The sequence below is a fragment of the Heloderma suspectum genome, chromosome 2, assembly GCF_057233095.1.
Source record: "Heloderma suspectum isolate Gila_16-S chromosome 2, 16-S_ref, whole genome shotgun sequence".
Taxonomy (NCBI): Eukaryota; Metazoa; Chordata; class Lepidosauria; order Squamata; family Helodermatidae; genus Heloderma; species Heloderma suspectum.
Window position 1 is genome coordinate 191,406,113 of NC_139459.1, and position 13,404 is coordinate 191,419,516.

At 46.4% G+C, this 13,404-nt stretch overlaps 1 protein-coding gene across 13 annotated transcripts in view; it reads left to right on the top strand.

Moving 5' to 3' along the window:
• Nucleotides 1-5,143: 5,143 nt before the first annotated feature.
• Nucleotides 5,144-13,404, top strand: part of PRPF40B (pre-mRNA processing factor 40B) — a 38,845-nt gene continuing 30,584 nt past the window's right edge. For 6 of the 13 annotated variants that reach the window (XR_014788135.1, XR_014788136.1, XR_014788137.1 and 3 more), the window contains exons 1-2: nt 5,225-5,377; nt 12,335-12,427. Coding sequence is in view for 8 of the 13 variants with exons in the window: in XM_084836961.1 (XP_084693087.1) it covers nt 5,375-5,377; nt 12,335-12,427 (96 nt within the window). In the remaining 5 variants the exon portion in view is untranslated. Of the gene's footprint in view, nt 5,378-5,430; nt 5,679-12,334; nt 12,428-13,404 lie in introns of those variants that run through there. The other 7 variants (XM_084836963.1, XM_084836966.1, XM_084836969.1 and 4 more) reach the window with 3 other exon arrangements.

Genomic DNA, 13,404 nt, shown 5'->3' on the forward strand with positions numbered 1-13,404 from the left:
TCTGACCTTTGTTTCTTTTCACAGACCCCTAGATTACATCATCCTTAGTTAAGGGGTGGGGGATGACATGCCCCTTTTGCTAACGTTGCTTTCACTATCAGGTCCAGAAGAGTCTCCAGCTATTTATTGATCTGATTTATAGCCCATCTTTCTACCAAAAAATGGCACTCCAGGCAGCTTACAAAAACAATTTAAAACACATTCAAATAAAACACATTCAAATAAAACACATTCAAATAAAACACATTCAAATAAAACACATTCAAATAAAAAAAATACAATAATAAAAAGTTCCTAGTCATTGTGGACCCTTCACTTGTAACTTCCTTAGCAGGTATTTGGAACCTTTAAGGCAGTCCCCAACAGTTCTTCTGGCACCATTAACCCTCTCGGGTCCAACCTCTCAATCTTACAGCAAGCTCAGATCTCACTTCAGTGCTGGAAAAAGAGCAGTGGAGGTGCAACCTGGAGGGGAGATGTCTCTATGGCCTGTAGCCAAAGGGTTGTGGGGCCACGCTCTTTCTTTCCTACATTAACAACATGAATATGTTTTCACAGAGAGCATGAAAGAGGCCTGAAGATGGTTTTACTGTCATGTGTGGAAATGCCATTTGTTATCCTGTTATCTTTAGGGAGGATAACAAACCCTTTGTTTATGGACTTGGAAGCAAGCATGTGCAGGATTTATTAAAGGGGCAAAGTGTGCCACCTGCTGGCAACAGCTCAAGGAATAAAAGAGCTGAGTTTTCCTGTCATCTTCCAGGCCAAGAAGATTCCAAGTAGGCAGTCGTCATCAAGAGAAATGTCCTTGCAAGCTGTGTAGGTCAAAGATGCTTTATAATAACTGCCCTGTGAAAACAGATCTGCTTATGTTTTGTGATGTTCACTATATTCATCGTGAGTTAGAGAGGAAGTAAAAAACAAAGCACAATAACATTAAAATAAATAAATAATGTTTTTATTTATAATAGAAGAGCCCTGCTGGATCAGACCAAGGGTCCATCTAGTCCAGCATTCTGTTCACACAGTGCCCAACCAGCTGTCCACTGGGAACCCACAAGCAGGACACGAGTGCAACAGCACCTGCCCGCCCATTCAGCAGCAGCACCCACCCATTCAGCAGTGGCCAAACACTCAATAAAAAATCTTGTAAAATAATTCATTTCAGAAGTTGTGCTTCCCTGCCACCTAGAAGAAAATGTATATTTTAAACATCTAGATCAGCATGCCCAGCCTGGTGCACTCCAGATGTTTTGGACTTCATCTCCCATCAGCCCTACCCAGCACGATCGATGGTCAGGAATGCTGGAAACTGTAGTCCAAAACATCTGAAGAGCACCAGGTTGGGGAAGGCTGAGTCTAGATAAGTCAATACACTTTTGGCACGCCACACAAATCTATGGGCTTTTTCAGAATTTCAAAGCAAAGTCATTCAACCATCCATGGGAGTGCTTATCATGTGAGGTGAAGAACTAGCCATCTTTTGTTTAATTCGATTCCTTGCTAATGAGCACTAATGATCAGTTGATATTCCCAGAGCTAGCTGAAGATGCTTGCTCAACAGCTTTTGATGACAGATGTTTCTTCTAATCATTGAAAGTTGGTGGCTACTGAGTACATACATGCTCAGATGGGAACTGGTAGAACATTTTGGGACTGGAGTGGCAGTGTGGCTGGCGAAGGAAGAAATTGCCTGAGCTTTGAAGCTAGCTGTAATAAGGAACGCTGTGGCTGAGGTGAGATTTCAAGTGGACATCTTTTGGGTAACTGATGCTGCAGTACTTTACATACTAGCACTGTCTCTCTGGGTACCTGCCTAGTCCCTCAGCATGTATATTTGTAAATAAACAGTTATCACAGAAATGCTATAACCCTCCAGTGTTCCTTCTTCAAAAGGAAATAGACCTTGTAACGGCTATTAGGAAGCAATCCTAGTGGGAGAGGTGGCCGCCTCCGAACTCAGAGGCAACGGCCTATCCAATGCAGGGCAGGAGAAGCACGGAGGGGATCGTCCCCTCCGTGCTTCAGCCACCCTGAATTTGCAGCTAGACAGCCGATTTTGGCTGTCTAGCCACGGGAAGTCAGAGAGTGGGAAGTGGCGCCTGGACAACACATTGGATGTGTCATACTGGATTTCTGACTTCCCCGCCCTGGAATGCCCCCAGGAATGCCCCGTTTTCGTCGCTCTGCACACCTCTTCCGAGCACAGAGCGCAGGGCCATTCCACGCTGCCTATGAGGCAGCGCGGGAGGGCGTGAAGGTCGGTTCTCAGGGAACCGACCTATCCTATGTCCATCTAGGCACTGACTAGGGGCCGTAGGACTGTGTCCTTAATGTTCTATTGGACAAGAGGGTGGGTACATGTGTGCATACAAGAAAACAGTGCATTTCAAGGATTTAGTACAGATATTGTACAAAGTCCTCCAGTGTTTGACAATGGAAAACTGACACACAGTTCCTTTTCTTAGCAAGTCAAATGTATCAGCCATTTCCATGGGGACCTAGGAGCATGCACCGCTAAATAATTTTGTAATACCATCTGCAACATCTCTCTCACTTTTTAGAAACCAGACATCTTTCAATATCATAATTATGCACCATAAAAAAAATTGACTTCCAACATCTCACTCCCAAAATACTAACATTGTCAGAATTCCAAAATATTAAATCAAAGCAAATGTAATGCATGAAAAGGCAGCTAAATTGATGTAGTAAGCAGAGAAGCTCCAATAGCCAAATTCAGTATGTACCCATCATTGATTCACTAAGGCAAAATTTCCTCAACCGTTGAGAGCATTGATGTGGCACAAGAGAACTCCTTATTGTGCCGTGTGAAATGCGTTAATCAAAGTCTCCCTGTGAGCCTAAAGTAAGTACTCACAGAAGAGGCTGTCCGCTGCAACTCTGTATGAATCACTGATCTGACCTGGACTCCGGTAATCAGCCTCCATTGTGGGTGGCTAGAACCAAAAGAATTGGAAGGGACTTCAAAGGTCATCTAGCGAATGCAGGAAATCTGCTGGTATAGCATCCTTCATAGCCTCTGCTTAAACATATATTTAAAAAAATTGTTTATTAATTTATAAACAAACAAATACTTTTACAAATTAAAAATTATTTGTTTATTAATTTGTTTATTAATTAATGCATTAATTAATTTATTTAATTTTATGTGCTATTTATTTAAATATAAAACATAATAACTAACTTATAAACATTATTATTCTTTACATACTAAACACCCAGAAGGACTCACTGTAATGACTATAATGTATCCCTAATAATAATTCATTTTTCTAACCATATGTGCTTTAACAGCAACTACAGGCATATCAAATATGTATAAAGCACATCTAGCTACATTCAATTAGTTAACTTGCATCCGGGGGGGGGGGGGGATTACAGTGGTTAATTTCCAATTTATATTCTGACTTCCATAAACTCAGTGAAAGGCCTCCAATTCTCATAAAAATATATTTTAATTTTTGTTCTTGACATCTTTTAAATGAATATACTCACCACCCCTTCAGCCTTCCACACCTTAACAAGCCACATTTTCAGTGAAGGTGTCTCATCATTTCTCCATTCAGTAGCAATCAGAATCTGGGCTGCTGATAACAGATTCTGAACTAATTTGTGCTGCTCTACATGCACACTGTTTTTTATATATCACATCAACGTTAAGAACATAAGAAGAGCCTTGCTGGATCAGGCGAAAGGCCCAACTAGTCCAGCATTCTATTCCCCATGGGAAGTCCATAAGCAGGACATGAGTGCGACAGCAACCTCTTGTCATGTTCTACAGCAACTGGGATGGGCATACTGCGTCTGATCCTGGAGGTAATACATAGCTTTCAGGACTAGAAGCCACTGATAGCCTTCCCCTCCATGAATTTGTCTCATCCCCTTTTAAAGCCATCTAATTTGGCAGCCACTAGGATTCAGAAGTATGTCGTGTCCAATAATCAGCTCAGTTATATGCCCCCGGTAACAATCTTGGGACAAGTCCACCAAATGTGGTAAACAAAACAAAAACCCCTCTAAGAATTCAGAAGGTGCTGTATCTTTGCATCATCCTAGGCACACATGACTTCTGGAAACCCAGTAAAATTCCATGAATGTGGCAGGGTGATGATGCTAGAAGCACTGCCTGTGTGATGCTGGAAGCACTGCCTGTGTATGTCTGCTCAGAAGTAAGACCCACGGATTAACTCCTGTGAGAGCTGGACTATAAGGAAGGCTGAGCGCCGAAGAATTGATGCTTTCGAACTTTGGTGCTGGAGAAGACTCTTATGAGTCCCCTGGACTGCAAGGAGGTCAAATCAGTCAATCCTAGAGGAAATCAACCCTGAGTGCTCATTGGAAGGACAGATACTGAAGCTGAAGCTCAAATATTTTGGTCACCTAATGCGAAGAGAAAACTCTCTGGAAAAGACCCTGATGCTGGGAAAGACTGAAGGCAAAAGGAGAAGGGGACGGCAGAGGATGAGATGGCTAGATAGCATCACCGATGCAATGAATGTGGACTTGAGCACGCTCCGGGAGAGAGCGCAGGACAGGAAGGCCTGGCGTGCCATGGTCCATGGGGTCACGAAGAGTCGGACACGACTGAACAACAACAACAAAAGTGTGTGCCTAAGACCGCAGTCCTCCATTACCATCACCAACTTTTCAGCCAGGCCACTGCAGCTGCGTCTTTAACAGCAGAATGTGCAGGATATAATGTTTAATTCTCATGCTGTATGTGCGTGTGTGGGAGAGAGAGAGAAATACCCGCCTACTGATTTCTACAGATCAAGAATCTTTCCAAAGCACCGGGGGCGGCCAGGGCTGTCCCGGCCCCCGAAGCTACTTACGAGTTTGCCATCTGCAGAAACGGGTCTGCAGCACCCTCATGCATTGTGTTCTTTGCCTTGAGCATCAAAGCCTGAAGAGTTCTGTCTACCTTACAATGTCGCATGCTGCAGAGGTGAAGAGCGGCTTCCCGTACATTGGCATTATTTGACTGTCATTGAGGGTGGAAAAGCAGGGAGCCTCTGCGTGCGTGCGGGCGTGCTTCTGCACATGCTCAGAGGCACTCCTTTTCATCATTCCTTCTGACGTCACAGAAGGGCTGTGCCCTGGCGCTGACACCAGGCTTCCCGTTGGAGGATGCCGGGCTCCGTGCCTCGCGTGGCTCTGCCCCCGCGCCGAGCTGCCGTGAGGCTCCCGCGCCCCCGCCCCCGCCCCCGCAGGGCTCGGCTGTGGAGAGGGGCTCCCTCGGCTGGCCTGCCCGCTTCCCCTCCCTCCGCCCGCCTCCGCCAATCGCGGCCGCCCTTACTGCCGGGTGGGCTGAGCTGCCCGCCTGCACGCCCAGCTGATCCGAGCCTCGGCCATGGTAATGTCTGCCGCTTTGTTGTTCCCCCTCCCCCGAAGATCCGGGGCGGAGATGGGTTCGGGGGCGGAGGGGCGCGCGCGTGTGTGCACGATCGGAGCTTCCGAGGGAGGGAGAGGGCCGCGGGCCGCCTCCGCCTTCCGCGGGCCGTACTTCTCTCCATCTTCTGCACGGATGGGGGGCATTTTCGTGCCTCCCTCCGCCTGGCTCCCTTGCCGGAGCCTTCTTCTGAGCAGCTCGGTGGGAGGGGGTGGATGGAGCCCTTGGGAAGCGCCCGAGAGGAGGCCCGGGAGCCGACAAGAAGGTGGGTACCTGGGGCGGTGAGGCATCTTGGTTTGTGCAGACAGACACAGATGCATGCACTGTACCAAAAAAAAAAGGCAAAAGCACCCAGATCGGTACAGGTGCACGCAGAAGTACATTCAGTGCACAAGTGCAACCCCCGTAGTGCATATGTGCCAATAGGTGCACGCATAAAACACATGTTAGATTTTAGCTCCTGCTTTATCCCAAGGGCTGATCCTGGGCTAACAATATCCCTTGCCTAGTTTGAAGATAAGGGTAAGCGAGGAGGTTAAGCTGAGATAGTGTTTCCTCCAAGGCCACCCAGCGAGGTTCGTGGCTGAGCAGAAATCTGAACCCGAGTCTCCCACAGCCAAGCCCAGTGCACTGTGTGCTGCACCATGTCGGCTGCCTCATCGACACCCACGCACGAAACACTTCAGTGCCCGTGGGAGCAAGTGCTCAGCAAGAAATTAGATGCATGGACGTGTGCACATGCAATTACAGGCACACACTAAGAGGTGAATGCAGGGAGAGGCACGACCTCCTCTTCAGAGACATAGATGCATGTCCATTTATATACATATCAATATGCAGATCTTTAAATATACACTGCATGCAGCTAATGTGTGTATGTATTATGGTCATAGAAATATGGAAATCCTAAGCATATGTGGAAGGATGTATGTGTGGATGATCACTTGCAAAGGGACAATGCAGATAAATCTGTAGATGCAGACCCAAATGTGTGGGCAAAGGGACACCAGTTGGCACGCACACATCTACATGGATATACATGCATACACTAAACAAGACTGCTCCAGAGCCAGAGTGAGATCCAGACTGCCATATAGACCAGTGAACTGGGCTTTGAATCTCACCTTTGTATTGGGCAAAGCGCACCAGGATCGTTTAGAAAAACTTCCCCGAGGGTGGAGAGAGCGGCAAGCTTGCTGCCTGATGACCCTCACAGAGGTGAGAGAGCTGAAATTGTATAGAAATAAAGACCCCTAGATTGTAGTAGAATAAGCCATGCAAGAAGCTTAGAAATTCCATGAATCCCAGCCGTAAGTTCCAGTCTTAAACGGCTCTCCCAGAGCATGCACAAAGGGAAAGGCTGTGGCTCGGTAGTAGAGCACATACTTTCAGAAGGCCCCGTGTTCAGCCCCTGGCTCTTCTAGGTAGGGCTGGGAAAGATTCCTGACTGAGATCCTAGGGAATTGTTTCGAGTCCATGTAGGGTGGCAACACTGGGCTAGAGGGATTTGGTGTGCAGCAGCTTCCTGTGTTTTCATGTAGGCAACACACTGAGGCTGGTGAGAAGTTGGGAGCTAGATGCTGTGTACCCACACTGAGATGAGATTCCCTCCAGCTCAATTATACAAGAGGACCACTCAGATTTGGCTCCTCTCCCCCCGCCCCCAAGTCTTTTCCCAGTTTGGTGCCTTGGCATGTAGGGAAGAATAAGACATTATCCAGATATGCTACAATTTATCAGCAAGCATTACTGCTCTTCCCCATGTATATTCCTTACATCTCCATCTCCTCTGATTCCCATGAAACTGTCGTTTCATCTCTCTCTATAGGCCCATTAATCCAGGTTTACTCCCAAAACAACAGAGAAAAGAAAATGCCTATAGAAAAAGGTTTATTATAATTCTTTTATACTGGCCCGACGCATTTCGGAAATACTGATTTCCTTCTTCGGGGGCTACAATAAAAATATATACATACATCAACTTAGTTATTTCATGTAACTCCAGAGCATATTAAAACATCTTAAACACTCCTAAAATAAATGATTACTATAAAAGTATATCAAGTAGCTGAGGAAAGAAGGGAAGGAAAAAGCAAAGGAGAAAGGGGAAGATATATCCAACTGAATGCAGAGTACCAGAGAATAGCAAGAAGAGACAAGAAGGCCTTCTTAAATGAACAATGCAAAGAAATCGAGGAAAACAACAGAATGGGAAAGACTAGAGATCTCTTCAAGAAAATTGGAGATCTCAAGGGAACGTTTTGTGCAAAGACGGGCATGATAAAGGACAAGGAAGGCAGGGACCTAACAGAAGCAGATGAGATTAAGAAGAGGTGGAAAGAATACACAGAAGAACTATACAGGAAAGATCTGAATGTTCCTGATAGCCATGATAGTGCGGTCACTGAACTTGAGCTGGACATCCTTGAGAGTGAAGTCAAGTGGGCCTTAGGAAGCATTACTAACAACAAAGCTAGCAGAGATGACAGTATTCCAGCTGAGCTATTTAAAATCCTAAAAGATGATGCTGTTAAAGTGCTGCACTCAATATGCCAACAAATTTGGAACACTCAACAGTGGCCACAAGACTGGAAAAGGTCAGTTTACATTCCAATTCCAAAGAAGGGCAACGCCAAAGAGTGTTCAAACTACCGTACAATTGCGCTCATTTCACATGCCAGCAAGGTGATGCTCAAAATCCTACAAGCTAGGCTTCAGCAGTATGCGAACTGAGAACTACCGGAAGTACAAGCTGGGTTCCGAAGAGGCAGAGGAACTAGAGATCAAATTGCCAACTTTCGCTGGATCATGGAGAAAGCAAGAGAATTCCAGAAAAACGTCTATTTCTGCTTCATTGACTACGCTAAAGCCTTTGATTGTGTGGATCACAACAAACTGTGGCAAATTCTGAAAGAGATGGGAGTACCAGACCACCTTACCTGTCTCCTGAGAAACCTGTACGAGGGTCAAGAAGCAACAGTAAGAACGAGACACGGAAAAACCGATTGGTTCAAAATTGGGAAAGGAGTACGACAAGGCTGCATATTGTCGCCCTGCTTATTTAACTTATATGCAGAGTACATCATGAGAAACGCCGGGGTTGGATGAATCACAGGCCGGAATTAAGATTGCTGGGAGAATTATCAACAACCTCAGATATGCAGATGATACCACCCTAATGGCAGAAAGCGAAGAGGATCTAAAGAGCCTCTTGTGGAAGGTGAAAGAGGAGAGTGCAAAAGTTGGTTTGAAACTCAACATTAAAAAAACGAAGATCATGGCATCTGGCCCCATCACTTCCTGGCATATGGAAGGGGAAGAAATGGAAGCAGTGAGAGATTTTATTTTCTTGGGCTCCAAGATTACCTCAGATGGTGACTGTAGCCATGAAATTAAAAGACGCTTGCTCCTTGGGAGGAAAGCTATGGCAAACCTAGACAGCATAGTAAGAAGCAGAGACATCACCTTGCCGACAAAGGTCCGTCTAATCAAAGCTATGGTTTTCCCAGTAGTAACGTATGGCTGTGAGAGCTGGACTATAAGGAAGGCTGAGCGCCGAAGAATTGATGCTTTCGAACTGTGGTGCTGGAGAAGACTCTTACGAGTGCCCTGGACTGCAAGGAGGTCATATCAGTCAATCCTACAGGAAATCAACCCTGAGTGCTCATTGGAAGGACAGATACTGAAGCTGAAGCTCCAATATTTTGGCCACCTAATGCGAAGAGAAAACTCCCTGGAAAAGACCCTGATGCTGGGAAAGACTGAAGGCAAAAGGAGAAGGGGACGGCAGAGGATGAGATGGCTAGATAGCATCTCTGATGCAATGAATATGGACTTGAGCACACTCCAGGAGAGAGCGCAGGACAGGAAGGTCTGGCGTGCTATGGTCTATGGGGTCACGAAGAGTTGGACACGACTGAATGACTGAACAACGACAACAATAAAAGTATATAAATTTCACAACCAATTTTAACCTATAAACAATTAATACTTCTAACGTTCATGTAAAAATCAAGAAACCATTACTTTTGCACATATTAAAACGAACAGGTAAAAAATGAGAAGAACAAAGTACTAAGATTTGTTATTGTCTGTATATATAAAAAACTTCAAATGAGAACGTCAGGATTACTTTAATCACAGTAAGTATCATGTTAGAAAATAAAATATCAATACTGGTTTATAATATTAAAAAACCTTCCTCACATAAAAGTAGACCAATGACTTGTCTAGCTTATATTGTACACTTGAAGGAAATCAATATTTCCAAAACACATCAGGCCAATATAAAAGAACTATAAGGGAGCAATCCTATGGCCGCTAGACAGCGGCTAGACGGCCATAGGATATGCTGTTTTCCAGGAACCGACCTCAGAGCCCGCGCTCCAAGGTCGGTTCCTGTAAAACCAACCTCCCCCCACGTCCACGCTGCCTCAGAGGCAGAGCGAAGAAGCCCCGTCCTCCGCACTCGGAAGACGAGCGTGGAGCGGCTGAGAAAGGGCGGGGCCAGGGACCTTCCGGGGTGGGGAGAGCGGAGCTGCGTGTACACCAGCCTCCTCTCCTGCTCGGCCCCCTGCGGCTAGACAGCTGAAAATGGCTGTCGCAGAAAAAGCAGGGCAGGAGAGGTGTGGAGGGAATGATCCCCGTGCTTCTCCTGCCTTGCTTTGGATAGGCAGTCGCCTCTGAGTTCGGAGGTGGCCGCCTATCTAGATAGGATTGCGCCCTAATAAACCTTTTTCTGTAGGCACCTATGATTTCTCCATTTTCTTTTTTCCATTGTTTTTTCCTGCACACAGGCCTCCCCTCCTCTTTTTTTCCTGACTCCCAAAACAGCCATCATCCACTCACCATACAGAAAAGGGCAGTTGAAATTATCCAGGGGCTGAAGCATCTTCCCTACAAGGAAAGGTGCTGGCAACCTGGTGCCTTCCAGATGTTTTGGACCACTGCACTCATAAGCCTCAGTCAGCATAGTCAGTGGTCAGGGATTATGGGAGTTGTAGTCCAAAATATTTGCAGGGTCCCAGGTTGCCTACCCCTGGGCTAAAGCAGTTGGTGGTTGGTTGTTTATGAATGAGCTGACTAAGTGGAGACATGATAGGGATTTTTTGAATTATGAATGGTATGGACAGAAGGAACATCCTCAAATACTACTAGAGTTTAGGAATCACCCATTGGGCAGGAGGTTCAAGAGGACTTCCAGAAGGAAGTACTTTTTCACATAATATAAAATGGTCCTAGGGAATTCACTACCATAGTGTAGGGATGACCACGCGCTTACTTGGTTGGGGGGGTTTAAGACTTGGGACTTGGGGTGTGGAACCTCTGGTGCTCCCAGTGTTTGCAGAAGGTAGTTGTGTAGTCTGTTGCAGCACCTTAAAGACCAACACATTTATTCTGACGTTCGTGGACTATAGTCCATTTCACTGGATGCACAGAGTATTATGGAGAGTTTCAGGTTCATATGCAGTACATGGGAGGCAGGGGAGTCTTGTATACAGTGAGGTCAGAAGGAAATTAAATGCAGAAAATCATGTTAATAATGTTAGTTTTAAAACTCCAGATGTTGTTGCACTACAACACCCATCATCCCCGAGCATTGGCCATGTGGGTGGAGGTGATGGGAGACGAACAACATCCAGAGGACCACAGGTTCCCCACCCACAAATTAGACAAATTTGGGGAGAAAAGGTCTATAAATGGCCATTAGTCATGATAGCTCAAGGGGATCTCTGTGTACATCTGTGATGACCAGATGCTGGGCAGAAGCGACAAGGGTGGGCTGTCATTATTGTTCTTTGCTCATGAGCTTTTGGGGACATCTGCCAGGTTGTTGAAGGATACAGGATGCTGGAATAGATGGACCTTCAGTCTGATCCAGCAGGGCTGGTGTTCTTATGGAGTATTTACTTATGTTACCCCGGAGGCTTGCAGTTTCCAGGTGGATGTTTTTCTGTTGCTGCATGCATGGTTTCCATGCTAAATTCTACACTTAGGGCAGAGAGCACTCAATCAAGACAGAGAGGATGCCACCCATACACAGCACAACCACTTACCTTTGTCAGACACCTGTTCTCAGGGCTGGGCCCTCCAGAATCTACCATTCTGCAAAGTCTCTTCCTTGCACTGGGCGCTTTCCTCCCAGGGAGGAGTCTGCCTGTTGTTTTCCTGGGCTGATCCTTTGCACTCGCAGAATGGGTCTCTTTGTCAATAGGATTTCTGGACAGTTCTTTGCCTATAGGTTACAAAAGTAATGCTGAAACCAAGGAATATTTTGCGTGGGGGATATTCCAATCATGTGTCAATGCCTAAAGATGTGAAATATTTTCCATGTATTTAGTTATTTATATGTATGCCCTATACAGAAATATGTGTGTGTGTGTATATATATATATATATACCCGCCAACAAGCTCAGCAGGGGTGACTCCAGGAAAAACAAGTTTGAGGAGCAAAAGGGGGTCAAAGTCAATGATTAGGGGAGTGTGGATTTCGCTGTCCACAATGGAAATATGCCATGACTCAAAAGAGAGCAAATAGGATAGCTGGAAATATTGCGGGGGACGGGGTGCAATAGAGGTTCAGGAGTAACCTTGGAGTCAGTCCTGAAGCTCAGCGTGGCATTTTAGCCTCACAGGGCTGCATGAGAAATTAGCTCAACCTTCCCCAATCTGGTGCTGTCCAGATGTTTTTGGACTACAACTCCCATCAGTCCCAGCCAGCGTGGTCAGTGGTCAGGGATGATGAGAATTGTAGTCTGGGGGTCACTAGGTTTGAGAAGGCTGGGTTAGACTGAGGGAGTGGGACTTGTTGGCAGAGTGGGAATCCCGCCCCCTCGCAAAAAAAATCTTGGTTGCCTTTGCTCTCCGCAACACTGAATGCAATCTCCTCCCCTCCCCATTTTCTCTGTCTCTCTTTGCAGTCAGTTCCAGATTCAGGCAGTGGCCCTCCGCCTGGGCAACCGGCCCCATTTCCTCCTGCCCCACCACCACCACCAATCTTGCCACCTCCCTTCGTAAGTTCATTGCTTTCCAGCTTTTATTTTGGCATGTTTAGCAACATCCCAGTTGCCTGGCCCCATGCAGCAGGGCGTATGTATGTATGGGGGTGTTATACGTGACTGACGAATAATGTTTTGGGATGCATTTTGGATTTGGGGAATACGTGGAAGTGGCAGGAGGGTGCATTTGCATCTCCACCCAAGGTAGGGAACTAAATTAGGGCGGGGAGCTGGCTGAACCCGAGCCCTCTGTGGGCTGTCAGGGGGTGGGGCTACGTCCCCTCATGTCATTTGGTTCCTGGCTGACCCACCAGGTAGATGGTCCACCCAACGCATTGCCCAGGACTGGGGTTCACTGTGTGTGGTGCTTTCCCCCGATGGGGAAGGCTCATGGGCATGTACTCACATTGAGTTAGCAGCTGGAGATACTGGATCTCCTGGAAGAACTGTAGCTGTTATCTCCATGCAGACAAAGCATCCAGACTGACCTGGCAGCTGGAGGAATGCTCCTCCAGCCCTGTGGCCTCTCCCCAATGGGAGAAGACCTGTGCACAGCAAAGCCTTGTCTTGACACACCCACCAGGGACCAAACATAAACTGTAAAACATGGACTGAGGCCATTATCTGGACTTAAGCCTGTCAGTTGCCCATGTCTGTGGTAAGATATACCATGTCTGTGGTATATGTGTGCATGCACATACTGGATTGGATCCAGACTTAGTCATACTTCTAGACCCATTGAAATCAATGAGACTTAAGTTAGCCATTACTAAAGGCCCATTGATTGCAATGGGTCTGATCCAAGTATGACTAAGTCTGGATATAACCCACTATCTGTTGAAGTCTGAGGCTGCTGTGGTGGGAGTTTTCCTGGGAAAGTGTTGCCTTTTTACTGTCTGATACCAGCGCCATTCATTTCTACTTGAGAGAGGCTCAGGGTATGCTCTGCTTGTTGACACTTACCTTGGGGACATGCGACTGGGGATATACAA